The 18,956-nt window shown below is 64.1% G+C and overlaps 3 protein-coding genes across 6 annotated transcripts; 1 reads left to right on the top strand and 2 right to left on the bottom strand.

Annotated features, from left to right (window-relative positions):
• Nucleotides 1-375: 375 nt before the first annotated feature.
• Nucleotides 376-2,967, top strand: LOC121075069. Of its 3 annotated transcripts, none has more exons than XM_040567931.1 (2): nucleotides 376-518; nucleotides 1,083-2,967. In XM_040567931.1, exon 2 carries the CDS (start codon nucleotides 1,107-1,109, stop codon nucleotides 2,184-2,186), a length of 1,080 nt encoding a protein of 359 aa, XP_040423865.1. In that variant the 5' UTR covers nucleotides 376-518; nucleotides 1,083-1,106; the 3' UTR covers nucleotides 2,187-2,967. The 3 variants fall into 3 exon arrangements, with proteins under 3 accessions (XP_040423865.1, XP_040423866.1, XP_040423867.1); XM_040567932.1 differs by having other exon boundaries at nucleotides 391-499; XM_040567933.1 differs by having other exon boundaries at nucleotides 463-528; nucleotides 1,084-2,967.
• Nucleotides 2,968-3,236: 269 nt separating this feature from the next.
• LOC121075070 (PHD finger protein 13-like) lies at nucleotides 3,237-7,947 on the bottom strand. The gene is made up of 5 exons (XM_040567934.1): nucleotides 7,700-7,947; nucleotides 6,444-6,536; nucleotides 5,637-6,252; nucleotides 5,300-5,338; nucleotides 3,237-5,139 (listed from the first exon to the last, which is right to left on the bottom strand). The coding sequence occupies exons 1-5, from the start codon at nucleotides 7,793-7,795 to the stop codon at nucleotides 4,913-4,915; spliced, it is 1,071 nt and encodes a 356-aa protein (XP_040423868.1). The 5' UTR covers nucleotides 7,796-7,947; the 3' UTR covers nucleotides 3,237-4,912.
• Nucleotides 7,948-8,247: 300 nt separating this feature from the next.
• Nucleotides 8,248-18,699, bottom strand: ABCF3 (ATP binding cassette subfamily F member 3). 2 transcript variants are annotated; one of them, XM_040567911.1, is made up of 21 exons: nucleotides 18,539-18,699; nucleotides 18,195-18,342; nucleotides 18,017-18,096; nucleotides 17,820-17,872; nucleotides 15,947-16,044; nucleotides 15,711-15,833; nucleotides 15,252-15,518; nucleotides 14,968-15,048; nucleotides 14,372-14,431; nucleotides 13,945-14,001; nucleotides 13,709-13,731; nucleotides 13,365-13,420; nucleotides 12,955-13,155; nucleotides 12,637-12,713; nucleotides 12,347-12,391; nucleotides 11,934-12,066; nucleotides 11,439-11,527; nucleotides 11,145-11,236; nucleotides 10,366-10,498; nucleotides 9,934-10,021; nucleotides 8,248-9,112 (listed from the first exon to the last, which is right to left on the bottom strand). In XM_040567911.1, exons 1-21 carry the CDS (start codon nucleotides 18,609-18,611, stop codon nucleotides 8,954-8,956), a joined length of 2,136 nt encoding a protein of 711 aa, XP_040423845.1. In that variant the 5' UTR covers nucleotides 18,612-18,699; the 3' UTR covers nucleotides 8,248-8,953. The 2 variants fall into 2 exon arrangements, with proteins under 2 accessions (XP_040423845.1, XP_040423846.1); XM_040567912.1 differs by lacking the exons at nucleotides 8,248-9,112; nucleotides 10,366-10,498.
• Nucleotides 18,700-18,956: the final 257 nt, after the last annotated feature.

Here is an 18,956-nt window from a genome sequence, read left to right as displayed (position 1 = left end):
CCGCTGGGCACCCGCACACCCCGGTCCTGCTGCTGGCTGCCCAGGGAGAGCAAACCAAGGCTGAGCCCCAGCCTGGGCATCGCTCCCCAGATCTCCCCGTACCTCGTTGTGGGCTTAACGAGCTGCGTTATCACCCAAAGACGGGGCTGGCAAAGCTCCCCCAGCTGCTCCTAAATCACCGATAAGCCCTACAAATTTAGGGCTACCCGAGGAACCAGCCCAAAGGCTGAGGAGATGCCGGCTGCGCTCAGCACACCTGCGGCTCCTCGAGGGGCACAAGCACCCCCCCCCCGAGCCGAGCCTCGACCCCCCCCGGGGGGCTCGCAGGGACGGATCGGGGCTGCCCCAGCCCCAGCCCCAGCCGGGGGGTTCCCGGAGGACACCGGGGGGGGCGCAGGGTCGGGCACGGGCGGCTGGGGGCAGCCGCGCTCCGGCGGCGCTGCGGGAAGCGGAACTCGGCGGCGCGGGGGAGGCCCGAGGTGGGAGCGCCGGGTCCTCGGTGCCGGCTTGGGACGGGGGTACCGGGGGGTACCGGGGGGGAAGGTACCGGGGGGGAAGGGAGGGGTATCGGGCGGGAAGGAGAGGGGTACGGGGGGGGTATAGGGGGTACGGGGGGGGGGGCGGAGGGCAGAGCCGCAGCAAACCCCCGGGGGTGGGGGACCGGGAACCGGGACGGGGACCGGGGATGGGGACGGGGAGGCCGGTCGTGGGGGGGGCCGAGGGGCTCCCGGTTTCCATACAGTGCTCCCCCCGCCCCGCCCGGGCGGCTGCTTCCCTCTAGCGGGCAGAGCCCGGCAGGACCGGGGCTGGGAGCGTCGGTACCGGGGGGGGGGGCTTCCCGGGGGTGCCGGTACCGGGTGCCGTGGGGGAGCAGCCCAGTACCGGGAGGGGGTCAGCCCGGTGCCTCCCAGCGCCGCCCCGTTCCCGGAGCAGCCCCCCCGGCCCCCCTTGCTGGCCGCAGCCCCGATCGGGCGAGGCGAGCCCGGGCCTGCCCCGCAGCGAGGGCCCCGAGCAGGAAGCAGAGAAAAGGGAACTCGGCCCCGATCTGCCCTGAATTTTTCCTTCCCCCCCCTCCCCCGCAGCGTGAGGCCCGCTGAGGCACGGCCATGGGGAGGCCCAGGAAGGAGTCTGGCAGCACCGCGGCCCCTCGGCCGGCGGCGGCCCCCAAGACGTCCCCCGCCGCCCCACCGCCATCCGCCTCGGCCGCCCGTGCCACCAGCAGCCGCTCCAGGAGCACGCCGGTTGCGGGACGGAGCCAGGAGGCAAAGCCCAGCTCGTCCCAGCCGAAATCCACAGCGGCATCCCGCGGGGCACGAGGCGATGCCGGGGAGCAGCTTGGAGCGGCCGGCGGGGGCTCCTCCACCAGCGCGAGGAAGACGACGGATGCCAAAGGAGCTTCAGGCCAGGCCAAGGCTGAGCCGTGCCCCAGCAAGGCCCCGTGCCGGTTCCTGCCCCCCCTGGAGAGCCAGGACATCCCCCGGGTGGAGAAGGAGACGCGGGGCCAGCGCAACAACCCCAAGTGGTACGAGTGGAGGGAGAACCGCATCACGGCCTCCGTGGCGCCCCGCATCGCCGGCAGCAAGTTCGCCAACGGCAGGACGGACAAGGTGCCCCAGTCGTACCTGAAGGCGGTGGTGAGCCCCGGCCCCACCGTGCAGACGCCGGCCATGTCGTGGGGCATCCGCAACGAGAAGGCGGCCGTGCGGGCCTACGAGCAGCTCAAGTCGCGGGAGGTGGGCCGGCCGGTGCGGGTGGAGGACTGCGGCCTCTTCATCCACAAGGAGAAGACGTGGATCGCCGCCAGCCCCGACGGCGTCGTCACCGAGGCGGACACGGGGAAGCCGCTGGGGCTGCTGGAGGTGAAGTGTCCCTACAAGCACCGCAACAAGACGGTGCGGGAGGCCTGCAAGGACAGGGACTTCTGCCTGCAAGTGGACGGCGACTCCTACGCGCTGAAGCGGGACCACGACTACTTCACCCAGGTGCAGTGCCAGCTGGCTGCCGCCGGCCTGCAGCGGGCTGACTTCGTGGTGCACACCAAGAAGGAGACGGCCGTGGCCCCCGTGGAGTTCGATGACGAGTTCTGGGGGCAGACGGTGCCCAAGCTGGAGAAGTTCTACATCGAGGCGGTGATCCCCCACCTGGAGGGGGAGGCCGGCGGCTCTGTCTGGGCCAAGGAGGAGTAGATGCCCGTCATTGCTCTCCAGGATGCTTGCTTGGCTTTGGGTTGGCCGCGCAAACCCAGCTTGGGCCCCTAGAATAGAAGCTGCACCTGAGTTTTCTGCTGTTCCTCGACCACTCACTGCCTCTGCCCCAAGGCTGCTGCATCAGGATGGAAGAATCCGCACCAGCAGGGCCTGCTTTGATAAGGGGCCCACCAGTAATGATTTCACCTGCCCAACGAAGGAGAAAAGTCCTAGAGCCAGCCCAGCATGGCCCCGTGCTCCTCACTGCCCACCAGTTCAAGCCCACAGCACTCTGATGGAAGCCAGCACACACCGATCGCATCTGCGGGGAACGCCTGTGATCCCTCTGCACTGGAATAACGGACTCATTTTGTGGGGAAAACTGGATCATTCAGCACCTACACTACTGTCAGGACTAAACCTTAATTCCTCTCTGGAATGGAAACGGAGTCACAGAGGGGTTGTTAGAGCCCGAGAGCAAAGCAAAGCTCTTGAGCTAAATCACGTTGTGCCTTAGCCGTCGCAGCAGGGGCACAGGGACACCGTTCCTGCTGAGCCACCAGCCCTGCTGGCCCTGGAGCCATCCCAGGGTGCTAAGGAAAGGGGGCATTGGCTGCAGGATGGGGAAGATGGTGCCTGTCAAGGAGGTGGCCTCCACAGTGGGGAGGCTCTAGAAGAAATTCCTGTGACACACTCCACGTACCGCAGCAGGGCAGGGAGGTGAGCATCACCCCTTTGCAGCATGGCTTACTCTGTTAAATAAAACCAGTGTTGGATCGCATCTTCCCTGTTGGTTGTGCAGCTGGGGGGTTACCTGGATGGGGGGCAAGCTGGGCTGGGTGGTGCACACCTGGAAACGTTCAAGTTTGGCCGGACAGGCCCTGGCCAGCGGTGCCCAGCTCCCCGTCTGGGCTGGGAGCTCATGGTTTGTGTCTCAGGGCAGCTCCCCATGCACTGAGCCAGCCTGAAGGTGCCAGCCCATGGAGGGGTTGCACAGGAGCACCCCAAAATTCACCAAGGGAAGTGAGAAATATGCCAAAACCACCCCCATTATGGCAAAAGTATTTTATTATATACATACGACTCCAGCCACACTCCACAGGGCAAGGACCAGAATTTTGCTATTTTACATATCCATACAAAGTAACTATAAAAACATAAAGCACTTTTGGGGCCCAGGCTTTCCACAGGAGGAGAGGCACAGGGACGAGCCTGGGGGTTGCTGGGTGGCGGGGGGCTGCCCCCCACCCTCCCCCAGCCGTGGTCCCACAGTAACCAGATGTGCAAGTAGGAAAGAACCCAGTTAGGAGAAATAGTGATGGGACTGGCAAGTCGGGGCTGTCCCAGGCCAGGGGCCAGGCCAAGCGTCACCGGGACAGCAGTGGGGTCTGTGTCCCCCCCTGGAAAGTGCAGAAGGCACGTGGGCCAGGCTCTTTGGAGGGGCTGTGAGGAGGAGGTGGGATTCAGACCGTCAGTGCACACGGGGCCCCAGAGCGCACACACACCACTCACAGAGGAAGGAGGGTGATGGGGAAAAGCCTTCCTTCCACTCTGAAACTTGAAGGAGGCCTGGAGTGGGCAGGCCCCGTGCCTCCGGAGCAGCAGTTGCATAGCAGAAGGGGCTTAGGGCCCACTCTTGACAAGATATCAGACTTCACTCTACGTGTCCAGGAGGGAAAAAAAAAAAAAAAAAAAAATTTCTCTGCAGGAGGGAGCCCTTGGAAGCAAGGCCCTCCTGCACCCGGGTTGCATCAGACCCAGGGCTCAGCATCCAGCTGCTGCTTAAGCCGATGCTTCACCTGCAGGCAGGAGATGGCCACAGGGTACAAGGTTCAATTATTTTAAACTGGAAAACATGAAATCCAACCAAACCTCCCCTGCTCCCCCCCTTCCCTAGGGCTCCCAAACCCTACCAGTTTTGAGGGTAACTGTTCAGGTCTCCTACCACAAATCCCACATCCCTTTCAGACAGGAGACTTGAGTGCAACTGGAGAATCCGAACCAAGGAGGACTCCTCTGCAAGAACAACTTGTCTAACAATCTACTCGGACTATCTTGGGGCCTTGTGCACAGCAACCAAAATCAGGAGCACCACCGGACAGGGGTAGGGCCTCCCCTGCACAGCCTACAAGGCTGATGAGCCAGAGGTGGGACACCAAATCCCCAGGAAAGAGCAGCCCAGTCTGCTTCAGGTGTCGGCAGGAGCAATGTTCCTTCCCTCCCCTCCCAGAGAACACACCGCATGGAAGAAGCCTGTCTGGGCTGCATCTGTGTGCTGGAAGAGGATTTGGGTCACTGGGGCTTTGCCATCGCAGCCCACCCCGAAGTCCAAGGCAAGGACAACGGTGAGGAAAAATGAGGAAGGGGAGTCACATCTTGGGATAAGTGTAAGCTTCCACCACACCACAGGGAAACTATTTGGACTAGGTTCTCCTCGGCTGGCCTGGGGGAAAGGCACTGAGCCAGGTTTGTGCAAGGACAGAGATGTTTCCGAGCGACCTAGTGCATGGCTCTTCTCCCCCCACACCTCTGGGGTAACCGAGCTCCATGGTCAGCCACCCCCAGGGAGGACGGCAGCTCCCAGGAGGCAGAAGAGCAAGGGGGACAGCCCAGCACCGCGGCCCAGCCCTTCCCCTGCCATTACTGTGCATTGATTGTCTAGCCAGACTGAGCTACAGCCTTCGGTTTAACAAGGGGCCCCCCAGCCTCCCTGCTCTGGAAGAGCCTCAGTCACAGAACCGCTTGCGGGGCACCGTCCGAGCTCGGTTCGAGCGGCGGATCTCCTGCTTGGCGTCGCGACATCGCTGGCAGATGAAAACCTCAGGCACGTTGGATTTGCGGATCTTGGCACAAGAGAGGTGGATCCAGGTGGCACACTCGTTACATTCGATCATGGGCCTCCCCGCGAAGGGCTTCAGGCAGAAGCAGGTGATCAGATCCCAGGCGTCGTCGTCTGGCCGGGGAGAGACGGACACCGCTCAGAACCCACCTCACCGGCCCCCCGGCTGCAGCCTGAGCAGCTCCCCAGGGGAAAAGCCTCCAAGGGCACAGCACCACCTCTAAAGCTTCTAAAGACGGTTCCACCCGCGTGGAGCAGGAGACCCCCCACTTACCTTCTGCTTTGGTGTTGGGAGCTGCTGCAAATTCGACTGCTGAAGTTGCGAAGGGGGAAAAGAAAAAAGAAAAAAAAGACTGGATCAGCAAGGCAACCTTACGCCCCACTCCCCGTTTCAGGTCTGTACCACTCGCTGTACTAAAGAGAGTCTCCAAAGCTCCCCACCCTCTGCTCTGCAGTTCTCCCAGGTCCCTACGGCATTCCCTGAAGCCCCTTGCCAGGAGAGGCCGGGACCACCTGCAAGCTCTCCCTGCAGCCCATGTGGGAAGCTCTGGCCAAGGGAGGGACAATATTTGGCACCGACTGCAGCACAACACCGCTCCCCAGACACTCACCGCTAAGCTGAGAGCTCCCTCTGCTTGTATCTTCCCCTTCGCTTTGGTCCAAGGTACTACAAGAACTGGGGCTCTTCCTCCCTCCAGAGCACTGGTCGAGCTCCTTTAGCTGCGGATCGTCTCCTGCTGGCTTCTCTGCCCCCTGCGCTCCTTGCAGCCAGTCCTTCTCCTCCTTCAGGGGCTCCTCCAGAGGGGCGCTGGGCTGGGGGTCCCCGGCCGGGTCGATGGGGGGCTCCGAGAACGGCTCTTTCACGGGAGGCGCCTGTCCCTCCAGCGCAGCTGGCTCCTTCACCCGGTCCTGGTCTAGCACCAAGCTTTTCCCAGCGCTCGGCGGCACCTTCTTCTCCACCTCCTGCTCCAAAACAAGTTTCTTCGCTGGCGGTTTCTTCCTCTTGGTCTGCTGGGGCCGGATGTCATAGAAGCCGGCGGGGAAGGCAGGGCAGTCCGCGAGCAGGCTACTGTCCACAGCCCCCTTGGCCACGGCGTTCCTGCTCCTCCTGTCGTCCGCCAGGAGCTGGCAGTCGGAGGAGTGCGAGGAGGCCCAGCTATCGCTGTCCTGCGTGCTCCCCGTGCTGTTCTGGGGGCTCATGCTGCCGCCGTGGGTCCAGGGCTCGTTCTGCAAGAAGGGGAGAGGCAGGGCTAGCATGAGAGACCACAGCGCAGACATTCGGGGTAAGGAGAAAGGGACCAGGGACGGAAAATGACCCTCCCCTGCCTCCAGCAGAGGATCAGGAGCTGGGTCTGTAATGCCAGGGCACCTGGAAGAAGGAGTCTCCCTGCAGAGGAACACCCCGCAAGCCCACTCACCTCTTCAGGGTAGGGGATGTAGCCCGCATAAGCCAAAACGAAGGTGCAGAACTGGTTGAAATCCTCCACGGTTCTCTGCCGTTTCTGCAGCGGCTGCGACAAACGACACTTGTTGGTTACGCTCCCCACCCCAACCGAGCGCCACGGCCAGCCCGGCACGAAACATCGGGGTCACCTCAACCCCCATCCTTCCCCTAACCCCCATCCTAAATCCAGCTCGGCGGCGACAGCCCCTTCCTAAAATCCCGTTTACGGCAGGGGCGCGCCCACAGCCGGCAGCAACCCCACAGCGCGGCGTTGACTCAACGCCCCGGGGATCCCCGCCCCGGTACCGGGACCGGCCGGGGTCAGCCGCTGGGGGAGCGCCCCGGGACCCCTCGGTACCACCGGGAGGGCTCCGGGGGGACAAAGTCTGGGAGATAAAACTCCGGGGAGCCGCCCTCCGCTGCGGCGAGGGACCCGCGGGGAAGGGCTGCCCGGTGCCCCCGCTTCCCCCCCGGTGCTCCCGGTGCCGGGTGGGCCCCCCGGGGGCTGTAGGGGGGAGGTTTTTGGGGTGCCCCCCCCCCAAGCACAGACCTCCCCGCACCGGGGGTACCGGCAGCGCGGCGCGTGGCCCCGGCCCCGCCTGCGGATGGGGAACGGCGGCACCCGGCCGGGAACCGGCCCCCCCCCCTCCGAGCCCCTCCCGGTGCCCGGTGCGGGCTGAGCGGCCCCCGCCTCGGAGCCCCCCCCTCGCCCCCCGTCCCCTCCCCGCCCGGTGCCGCCCGGGGTCCCCGCCGACACCTGATCGCTCCCAAGATGGCGCCCGCGCTCCCGGGCTGCCCGGGCCGGCCGCCCCCCGCCCCGCCGGGAGCCGGGCTCTGCGCCCCCCCCCAGTACCCCAAATCCCCCCCCGCACCCCCCCACACCCTCCCACGCCCCCCCGTGTCCCCCCCCCCGGCACACGGCTGCGGGGCACGGCCGCGGACACGCGGGGTCACCCCCGCCCCGGGGCACCGCCGCGCTGCCACCCCCCCGCCCTGCAGCACGCCGAGACCCCCCCAAATACCTCCCCGCAGCCCCCCCACACCCCACAGACCCCCCCCCACAGCCCCCACACCCCCCCTCACCCCCCACGGCCACGCCGGGATGGCGCCCACGCACCGCCCCCCAGCACCCCCCACCCCGCACACGGAACCCCCCCGGCCCGGGGCCGGTCCCCCCGCGCCCCCGCGCCCCCCCGACCCTTCCCCCGGTCCCGGTTGCTCCCCGCTCACCTCCTCGGGCCCCGGGGAGCCGGGGCTGGGCACGGGGCTGCTCCCCGCCGAGCTTGGCCGGCCGCGGGGGCACGGCCGGTCCCCGCCGGTGCTCATAACGCCCGCGGGCGCGGCTGGGCCGGCGGGCAGCGGAGCGGTGCGGAGCCGGTGCGGAGCCGGGCCGGTTCCCTCCGCCCCCCCACCCCCTTCTTTCGGTGCCCGCCGCCGGTCGGAGCGAGGCCGCCAGCACCGCCCCGGCCGCAGGGGCGGGCCCACCTGGTGGCGGCGGGGAAGGCGGAGGCGGTGCCTCGCTGCCGGCCCCACCGGGATGGAGCAGCAGGGCCCCCCCGGGGGTCCTTCCCCACCCCCCCCCACTCCGCCCCGCCTCGCCTCCCAGCCCCCGCTGCCCGCAAACCGCAGCCGGATCCCCGGGCCGGTGCCGATAGTGGAACCCCTCCGTGCCCCCCCCTCCCCCGGGGCTTGAGGCTGGCAGCGAGCCCCCCCCCCCCCCCACCCCCCGCCCCTAAAACAAAAAAGCCCCAAGGACGGGAGGGAGGGAGGCAGACGTGTAGCGTTCTGCTTTTATTTACACCGCGACCTCCGTGCTGGAGGGGCCCGCTGGCACCCCGCCGCGTGGCACCCCTGTGGGGTACGCGGGTGCGAGGGCAGCGCACCCCGGGGGGGGGGGGGGACACAGGCGAAGCGAACCCTCGCCCCCGGTGCTTCCAGGGGCCGAGGAAGAGGCTGGGGACACTTGTAGCAGCAAAGGCCTCGCTTCCCGCCCGGGCAGCAGAGGGGACGGGAGCGTACGAGAGCTGGGGAGAGAAACACCATGTGGGAAGCCGAGCAGCGCGCTCCGGTTAAACAGAAAAGAAAGAAAAAGGCAGTGGGGGTAAGCGAAGAAAGAACAGCTCCTCTCCTGCCCTTGCGAGCACGGAGTTACAACCAGGGTGGGGGGACACCTCCTTTCCTCATCCCAGCGGAGCAGCAGCTCCAGGCACGGCCCAGGCCTGGAGCACGGAGCAGGCAGCGCCCACGAGGAGCAGCGCCCGCGGCTCCCGGTCCCTCGCTGTCCTCGCACGGGCGGCCAGGCAGAAGGGCAGAGCGGGGGCCGCCCGCGCCCGGGAGGGGAGAGCAGTTCGGGTGGCAGTTGGATGGCGTGGCTGGGGTCCGCGCCACCTCCTCGGCGCTCCGCCAGGCTCAGCGTGGCTGGAGGCTGCAGCGCCCGAAGCCTCGTGCTCCAGCCTCCTCGGGCAGTCTGGGCCCCCGCCTCCCTTATAGGAAACCCTCCTTCCGGAACTGCTCCTTCAGGATGTCTCTGTACTGGTCGAAGCCGCCCTCGATGCGGGTGACAGTGGCGTTCTCGCACACCCACAGCTCCTGGCACACCAGGCGGATGAAGCACTCGTCGTGGGACACCAGAATTATACCGCCCTGCGAACACACGAGGAGAGAAAAGGAACTGAGCGGGCCACAAAGCAGGGCTCTGGGGGCAGGGGAACCCGCACGTGGTCCTCTGTGCCCCTCCAGCCAGCGCACGGGACTTCAGGTTTCCACCTGCACTGGGGAAAGGCACGGTGCTTCACAGGCAGCCACGAATTCCAGCCTGGCCTAAGGGCTTTCCTGTCTTCAGCTGGGATGGCCGGATCTGGTATGGAGGAGGCACGTGCACAGCAAAGTGCTTAGCTTCCCTTCCCTGAGGGCAAGCGCAGGGTTTGCCACTGGCTCTCTGGACCTCTGACAAACTTTGAGGATGGAAATTCTAGTTGGAGGCAACGACAGCCAAAAGGTGACGGGACAAGGCCCCGAGTAACCTCTTTTTTCTGTTGTAGGGAAAATGACCTAACCTGGGCAAGCAGGGAACAGCAAGAACCAGGTTCGTTACAGCGGTACCTGGAGGCTGAGCTCCGAGCCACAAAAACCTGCCTGAGGAACAGCCACGAGGGCCCCAAGGCAGGGCTGGGCGCTGCAAGCAGCAGCATGGGAGCGGTCACGGCCCGTAGGTGGCTGGCTAAGATGGGGGACAAGCTGTGCTCTGGCTTGCTGCTGCTTCTCTCAGCCAAAGTCAACAAGTGAAACAAGCCACCAGGACAGACAGCTAAGGCAGAAATGCGACCGACTTCCCACCACATCTCCTGGACTTGAAACCACCACTGGAATTTTACGGTCCGCTTCTGGCTGAAATACTGAGTCACCCAAGCTGGAGGATGCAGGAAGTGTTAGAAAAATGGGAGATCTCGCCTGCGGAGCCTTACCCGGAACTTATTGAGCGCCTTTGCTAGCGCCTCGATGGTCTCCATGTCCAGGTGATTTGTCGGCTCATCCAGGATGTAGAAGTTTGGACTGGAAGAGAAGACAGCTCTGAGCACTGCGCCGGAACAGGCTCAGGCTGAGCCCGCGCCCCTGCGCACTGCTAGGACCTCCGTGCAGGGAGGAGTCCAGGCTACGGTTTTAGCCACGTAAAAGCCACAGCCACCGGCACTGCATGACCCCAGGGTCTGCGCTGCCCAGCTCCAGGGACACCCCCTGAGCTCAAAGCAGCAGGAGAAAGCCGCCTGCCTGCCTCCTCCCCCGCGGTCCCCACCGGGTGACGATCTCCCTCCCCGATCTCCTCTCCCTTCCTCTCGGTGAAGGGGGCCCCAGGGACGCAGCCCTCCAAAAACTTCCAGCATCTGGGAAGGAATTACCAGGACATTGTCATCTGCGCAAAGGCCACTCGACTCTTCTGACCTCCAGACAGGCTGGCCACGGGGCGCACGGCCAGCTCCCCCGAGACGCCGTAGCTCCCCAGCTGATGCCGGTACTCCTCCTCCGTCTTCCCTGCGGGAGCACGGCACAACACAGCTATGGCACACCGGGACCCCGGGGCCTCGGGGCCAGCTGGCGCTTCCTGCAGTGTCCTTGGCCCGCACCAAGGCCGGGCAGCCGAGGAATTTGGCAGCTGCTCGGAGGCAGTGCCCGAGCAGAGGGTTTGCGTGGAAAGGCTGACTGACACAATCAGGGCAGGGGCCACGCAGCGCGGTCGGTTGTGACCGGCTCCGAGTGATGCTGGCCCCAACTCCTCGCGGCCAAGTCACGTAAGGTCATGTCACATCGTGGAGAGGGGAGCTGGGGGGTTTGGGAGGTGGCAGAAAGAAGGGCCGGGTGCTTGTCCTGTGACTGGCAGGGAAGCCACGGCAAAGCGGGATCAGCTACCTCTGAAACACGGCTACAGCGGAGCACCAGCGTGAGATCTGCTGGCCACAGAGCTCCCGGCAGGCTGGCTTCCCCTGCACGACCGGCTCAGCTACTCAAGGCTGGTGTCCTGAACTCGTGCTTGACGTGAAGAGAACCCAGGGCAGAAGGCATGCCCTGAGCACTGAGGTGACGGGGCCTCCTGCCCAGGGACCACCGCCACAGAACAAATCAATCTGCGTGGCAGGGGAGATTCAAGTGGCCCAGAGCTCCTCGGATCTCCAAAACCCACCTGGGAACTTCCTTGCCAGCAGCTCTACAGCACTGATGTTCAAGTCCAGTTGATCCACGTGGTGCTGGCTGAAATAGCCGATCTTCAGGTTTCTGCAGAACGAGGAGAGGGATGGGGAACTGGCACCGGGCGCTGTAACCGCAGCACTCCCAGCTGCAGCTACAGGAAGGGGGCACAAGAGGGGGCGTGCAGCTCCCATCCTCATCACTGCGGCAGCCATCACCCCGAAGCACAGCCCAGGAGCCCTCCAGCTGCACCATTCCTCCCAGTCCCCCACCCCTTCCTAGCAGGTACCTGTGAGCATGTCTGATCCCTCTGACTGGTGCCAGCTCCCCCATTAAGATCTTTAGCATGGTCGACTTGCCAGCTCCGTTCTCCCCAACCTAGAGAAGCAGCAGCAGCATTGGAGAACATGAAACCCACGAAGGTACCTCGGAGAGGGGGACAGTGATCAGGGAATTCAGCTCTCTTGGATGATCACGCAGTGGAGGGGGCAGGATGAGCGCCAAACCAGTGGCTCCAGCCACCTGGAAGCTGCGTTTGTATCGCTGGGGAGCTGCATGCTTACACTGCTGGAGCACGTTCCCTCCCCAACCCTTGAGCCCAAGGATTACTTGGTCCCAGCTTCATTTGGAGATCTCCAGGGAGGAATATTTCATCCAAAATTCAACTGGGCAAGGACCTGAGCAGCCTGATCTGACATCGAAGCCGGCCCCGCTTCAAGCGGGGAGTTGAGGCGGGGACACCCACGGCCCCTCGCAGCCACCCTTACTCTGCAGTCCCACGTACCACACAGATCCGGGACTCCAGGTCGGCAGAGACAGAGAGGGAACGGAAGATGTAGTGACTTGGCTCATAACAGAAGTCTACTTCATCTAGCTGCAGGATGGGGGGGGAGAACTTCTCAAAGCCATCGGGGAACCTGGGAAGGCAGCAAGAGGTGAGAGCTGGCCAGGTACTTCAGAGACCCTGCTCCCAGCCCCCCTGGGACAACCACTGCACGTGGCAAAGGGGGCTCCCGACCATGCAGGCCTCTGCGAGGGGTGGTCACGAGGAGGGGACACAGCCTTGGCCCCAGAGGGAGCGCAGCCCGAACGTGGGGGCCCATCCAGACTCCGTGCCAGAGGAGGAGCAGTGGCTATCCCAGGAGGAGCTCAGGTCGGAAGGGGAGCCAGGCCCCTTCCAAGCAAGGGGACACTTACTTCATCATCACCTCAGACTCCTTGTCCACAGGTTTCAGCTCTGGCCTGCAAGAGGGAAGACGTGTAACTGAGGTGCCTTGCACTGTCCCCACACCAGCAACCCAGCTCTGCGAAGCCTCATCCTAGGCGAAGCCTCTGGACCAGAGACAGAGCGCCCAAAGTCCAAGCCACCCCCATCCCTCCAGATACACAGTGCCTCCCAGGTCCCTGGGGACCACCTGGGAACACCCAGTTCTTCCCACAAACACCTCCCCTCCCCACCTCCAGAGAGCAGCAGGACAGGCACTCACAGCTTCTCCAACAGCTTGAGCTTGCTCTGTACTTGGGACGCCCGGTTCGCGTTATACCGAAAGCGGTCGATGAAAACCTGCAAGTGACAAAAAAGGATCAGAGAACCCCCGGGCTCATTCAGGCACAGCCACCCCGCTGCTGCTGAGCCTTCTGCAACAACAAAGCCACAGCCACAGGTCTTTGCAAGACTGAACAGCAATGAAAACTCCAAGAGCAGAGATTACTGGACGCAGGGCAGCCCGGGAGGCTCACTAGAAGCACAGAGAAAGGGGCAAGGCTGGAAGAAGCGTCCAAACCCTACTGGTGTCTCCCAGTACCTGGATATGCTCGCGGTACTGCTGCTGCGCTTCGTACTCTCGCTGCTGGTTCTTCAGTCGCTCCTCCTTGGTCTTCATGAAGTTCTCGAAGTCCCCCCGGTAGGCGTCCAGCCGCTGCGAGTGCAGGTGGATGATGTCCGTGGCCACCGCGTTGAGGAAGTTCCTGTCGTGGGACACCACGAGGATGGTCGACTGCCAGGTCTGGAGGAGGAGACAGCGAGAGGGAGACCTGAGGGAGCCTGAGCGTCATCGAGCCGGGGCACAGGGCCTGGTGCCACCACGCGGCGAGGCAGGACGCAGCCTGGGAGGCTGTCCCCATCCCCCGGCTGGTGAGCCCAGCACGGGGCCGGAGCCCCTGCACCGCGCAGGAGCCATGGCCAAGGCTCGCGCTGCCCCGTGCCGCCCCGTACCTGCAGGTAGTTCTCGAGCCACAAAATGGCCCTCACGTCCAGCATGTTGGTGGGCTCTGAGGGAAGAGAAAGAGGCGCTGAGGTTAGGAGGGGTTAGCAGGACCGGATTACGCTTTTTTACATAGGAAAGACTAGTGGCCAGCCAAAGCGGCTGCCCAAGCAGGTTTCCCAGCTGAGGATGGCTCCACGCCATCCCCGGGGAGCAGTGACAGCCCTGTGAGCACCGGCCCTGTCACGCCGGGCTATTTTGAGCAGGCAGCTAAAGGCCACGCTGCGTTCCCAACCCAGCAAGGGCACGGGCAGGCCCGGCGGCAGGGGTGGAAGGGCTCATGGTATCAACTTACCGTCCAGTAGAAGGAGATCTGGCCTAGGGAAACCAAGACACAAGTATCAGAAGCAAAAAGAGCACAGGGTCAACGCAAAGCACATTTTGCCACGCATACAGAGCCGTGATGCCTCGAAAGCTCCCCACCCCGAGAGGCTGAGTCGAGAGAACAGCCAGGCAAGGCAGCCCCCCTGCCCTTTGAAACACGGACAGCAAGGAGGGTTAACCCCGTGGCAGGAACACCTGGACACCAACCTGGCAAACAGGGCTCTGGCTAAGGCCAGTCTCATCCTCCAGCCTCCAGAAAACTCTCTGAGGAGAGAAAAGGTTGTATACAAGGGTTAGAATGTAATCAGAACAACCCCGCCTGCCTGGCTCCCTGCTCCCCGCAGCCCTTTTCTCTCTGCTGTCACCCACGGACAGCTCGTCCCTGCAGACAGCAGGCCCAGCAGGAGACCCGTCAGGCTCAGCTCCGCCACACGGCCCAGCAGGCGGCCGGCTTGGCACCCCCAGGGCAGGACAGCCCCTCGCCTTCCCATCGGGCCCCCTCCAGTGGCTACAGCCACAGCAGCAGCCGGGTGTTCACCGGGGCAGAGAGAGCCCTGCTCCCCACCAGGGCTGGGGCAGCTTCTCCCCAGACCCATTTAATTTAAGTCTCGATGTCCAAAGCCTTGCGACTTACTTGGTTGTCTGTTGTTGCATCTTTGCGTTGAAGCCCAGCCCAGCGAGAATGACAGACGCCCTGGGGGAAAGGTGAGAGAACAGGAACATAGACACACCATCCACCTCCAGAGCACAGCCTGAGGTCCCGGACCCACGGTCATCGTGGACACTCCGCTATGTAGTTTAAGGACATCCTGGTGCAGGAAAACTTCCCTTCGTGCCCAAGAGCAGCGTTTGGCTGGGAAACGCAGCCCAGCAAGGCACAGCACCCACGTGAATTCCCAAGAGATTCACAAGAAGCTTTCAGCTCTTTGGCCAAGAAGAGAGTTACTACCACCACCATCCCAGCACCGTTCCCCAGCCACCAGGAACCTGGGGAGGAGGAGCAGCAACAACGCAAGCCATTTGGGGCAAAAACAGCCAACACCTCCAGCTTCTGGGGGAAGCTCAACTACTCCTAACCCAAAAGAGCTGCGACAAAAGAAGAGATAAGAACCGCAACAGGGAGAGCCCCTGCCCCCACATGCTGGATCCCAGGGCCACAGCATCACCTTTCCAAGCTGCAAACCACATCCGCCACGCCAGCGGACAGCAGTGCCTGCGGGGTCGTCTCACCTCGCTGGGGCCTTGTCTGCCTCAATCTCCTCCAGCTTCGCGTAGATCTCTGACAGCCTGGCACCTTCCGTCCCTTCTCCCCTGGAGCAGAGCAAAGAGGAACACGTGGGATGGACTGGGGTCAGGGTCTGAGCACTGCGGGAGGCTGATCTCCCCAGGCAGGACTAAGGCGAGCAGGACACAGCCCAGCCCTGCTGGAGTCCTCCACTGGAAGCGAGAGATCTCAGAACAAGACCTCGTGGTCAAGAAGCTGTAAAAGGGCTGGAAATCCAGCAGTATCTCACCTGCCCGCATTAACCTTGGCCGTCAGTTCCTTTTCCTCCCGCAGCAGGCTCTCACGAGTGGTGTCGCACTCCAGCACGCTCTGCAGGGCCGGCGTCTCATCCCCCGCCACCTCCTGCTCCACGTGGAGGATGCTTATGTGCGAGGGGATGCGCAGGCTCCGGCTGGCGATCATCTTCAGCAGCGTGGTCTTCCCCAGCCCGTTCCTGCCCACCAGCCCATAGCGCCGGCCAAACGCCAGGTTCAAGTCGGCTCCCGCCAGCAGGACACTGGAGGGAGGGGAAAAAACAGCTCCCTGCTCAGCCTGCCCCGTGGGGAGAGAGGCGACCAGCAGCCACCTGCCCCCAGCACCTTTTCAGGCTGTGCTGGGGCCAAGCAACCACCACGGAGTTCTCCAATCCAGACCTCAGCATGGTCTGCAGCCCCAGCGGGGTCCGTCCCACCGTCCCCTCTGCACTCACCGCTCACCGAAGGAGACGTCGAAGTTCTCGATGCGGACGTCATACGACTTGTTCTTGCCTGACGACTCCATGCGAGTCTCCTTCTTGCTGGCAGCTTGGCTGGCAGTCGCCTCCTCAAGGACTCTGCAGGCAGGCAGAAGACAGAGAAGGGGGCTCAGCAGGAAAGCTCAGTCCAAACAGACCTCAGCCACACGCAGCAGGGCAGGCGGGGTGTTGGAGGCAGCCTCCGTACTCACAGAGGGCCAGATGACTTTGTGGAATCCCTCTCCATCCTCCTATCCTGCTTGGCTTTCAGCCTGGCTTCTGCCTTCTCCAGTTTCTTGGCATCCACCATCTGGGGCACAAAGAGAGTTTACAGAGAGGGCATCTTCAGCAAAAGCCCCCAGAACCCAACTCCAACAGAAGGGAAATCAGCCAGTCCCACCTGCCCGGAAGGAAGGGAGAGCAGGAGGGAGACAGGACAGGGGAACCGGGACAGACTCGAGCGCGTTTTGAGGAAGCTAATCAGGCCAGGAAGTCACTTCAGGACTGAAGTCCTAAATCAGCCGCTTACACGCAGCAGTTCTGCCTCAGCAAGCAAGGGGTTTGGCTGACGCTAACCCGAATGCTCTTTCCCACGGGCAGTTTCTCTGGTTCCAGGGACCTGGGTCAGCCCAGGCACCTCAACACGGACCTGCTGTCCCAGCGCCTCCTCCGCCACCCCCGCCACCCACCCCAGCCCCGGACCATTAAGCACTTCCCCTCCCTGGCGCATTAAACTTTAGCCAGTTTGCAACTAACTCAGGTTACGCAGCAGATCAATCAAGACAGAGCCAAAGAGTATTTAATTAAATCTGAAGGCAAAAAGAAGCCAAGCGTTTTAACCCGCCCTCCGGCCTTTGCCAGGCTCCCAGCCCGCTCCAGTTTATTCCTGCATCAAGTCAAATACTTGTGGCTGACCAAGGGCCCTCCCAGGCATCTCCAGACAGCTCTTCAGCCACCGGAGCACGGGACAGGCCTGCACGCTAGGCTGAAGGCGTCTTGCGACTGGAGCCGCGGCCCGGTTCCTACAGATAGGTTACGTCACTCCGTAAACGATACTGAGCCCCCTCAGTCTCCCGGTAAGACACCCTCCAAAACTCGAGAGGCCTCCCGAGGCCTCCTCTGAACCTTTTCCAGTTTTTCTGAAAACCCTTTCCGAGCTGCGGACGCGCGAGCCAGACGGCGAACCCAGGAGCAACAACCCCGGTGCCAAAACCAGCGACAGCTGCCGGCTCTCCCTCCAGACTCCCGCTCAGCCGCGCGGGGACCGCGTTAGGTCTCGGCTCGAAGCGCGCAGCTCTGTGCTCCACGTGAAGCCCCGGGGAGGAGAGCTCCGCAGCAGAGCACCCGGCAGAGACACTGCCCGCCCTGTGCAGCTGCCGCCGTCCCGGCTTTGTAGATCCTCCTCGCACCCAGACCTTGGCGCAGCCAGCACAGAGGGCAACCCGGGCCGCTCCTGGGCAGCTACGCGCTTTGCTGGCAAGGTCGCTCTGATTTCCTGCACGTCACTGAGGGTAACGACTTCCAAACTTTTCTGCTCCCGATCTTATTTCCCAAATCACGACAACCCCCAGTCGCTTTTAGAGCTGGGCTGACAGCCTCCTTACAGCAGCTCTCGGGAAACAGCAGCTCCGTGCTAACTCCCCACCTGGAACGCCCTGACACCTGATCGCATCTCAGGGCTTCTTCTCTCACCACGTACAGCAAAGTCACCCCGTACACCCTCATTTCTCAACCCAAAGCCTTGCTGTAGTAACCAAAGTCCCTCATGAAGTCAGAGAAGCCGCACTCTGTGCAACACGACCACGCTTTGAAGCTCGTTAAGAAGCTACAGCAAAACATATCTCGTCAAACCAACGAGCTGCTAACTCCCACGGAGCCTCTTTACCCGACCAAGGCCGAGAGCACCGCAACTCACAGCGAGGCTGACGTGAGGGAGCAGCACCTCTGCAGATACACGCCTCGCCATCGCAACGCCTGCCCCGTATGCTTACGGAGGGAAAAGCGACGGGGCAGAGCGTGGCCCTGCAGCCCCACACGTGAGTTCTTCCCACCGGGCCACAAGCAAGGACGCGGCCCCGTGCTTACCGACGCCTGCCCTCTCTTCAGCAGCAGCCCCGGCAGCAGGTCCACGCTGGCATCTGCAAGGAGACGCTGGGTGAGCGGGGGGCACCACCTGCAGCTCAGCGGCGGGCGGAGAACCGAGGGGGAGCCCCGGGGGGTGACAGCTGGGGGGCGACGGCTCCCCCGGGGCCCCGTGAGCCCGCCGGGCAGCACTCGCTCACCGTATCCGTCCGTGATCTGCGAGAGCTGGATGGGGGCGTCCAGCAGCACCTGGCTGCAGCGCTGCGCCCGGCCCTCGTCCCTGCGGGCGAGGAAGAGGAGTGAGGGGGGGTGGTGAGGAGGAGGACGGGGATGAAGACGCTGACGACGGCGAGGAGGAGGAGGAGGGAGGCCGCTTACAGCTGCAGGGCGTTGAAGAGCCGCTGGCACACCTCCCGCACGGCGCCCTCGTCCTTGCCGTCCCGCGACACCTCCTGCAGCAGCTCGCCCACCGCCTCCACCAGCTCGTCCACCGACTCGAAGTCCGCGCCGCTGCTGTGCAGGATCCCTGCGGGCACGCGGCGCTGCACACCCCTCCTCCCTCACGTCGCGACAGCGCGTGGGGGGTGGGGGTGGGGGTGGGGGGGGCGGAATCGCGACACGGCCGGCGGAAAGCCGCCTCCGCCACGCCTCCCCGCCTTCCCCCCCCCCCCCACCACCACCACACACACACCGTACCGGGACGGCTCGGGGGCCGCCCTCACCCGTCACGTAGGCGAAGACCTCGCCGTCCAGCTCGGGGAACTCGCTGCGGAGGATGTCGGCGCACGACGCCATGGCGCCGCCGGAGCGGGGCCCGGCCCCCGCCCGCTGCCGCCTCACGGCCCCGCCACACGCCCGGAAGGAGCCGCGGGGGCTGCCGGGAAGGGTTGGGGAGGGCCGTAAGGGAAGGGGGTGGGGGATGCTGGGAAACGGAGTCCGGGAGAGGGCCGCGCGTGCGCAGCGCGGGGAGAGGCCTCGCTCCCGGGCGCCCTAAAAGTTAAATGGGGGCGGCCTGAAGGGGCGCGGTGCTCCCAGGGGACAGGGGGCGCTCGGGGTGGATTGAGCCCAGCCAGGAGCCTCCCCGCCCCTGCTCCTCCCCCTCCCCCCTCCCCCAGCCCCTCCGCCCCCCCGAGCAGCACG

The sequence above is a fragment of the Cygnus olor genome, chromosome 9, assembly GCF_009769625.2.
Source record: "Cygnus olor isolate bCygOlo1 chromosome 9, bCygOlo1.pri.v2, whole genome shotgun sequence".
NCBI lineage: Eukaryota > Metazoa > Chordata > Aves > Anseriformes > Anatidae > Cygnus > Cygnus olor.
This window is presented reverse-complemented; position numbering and strand designations above follow the sequence as displayed.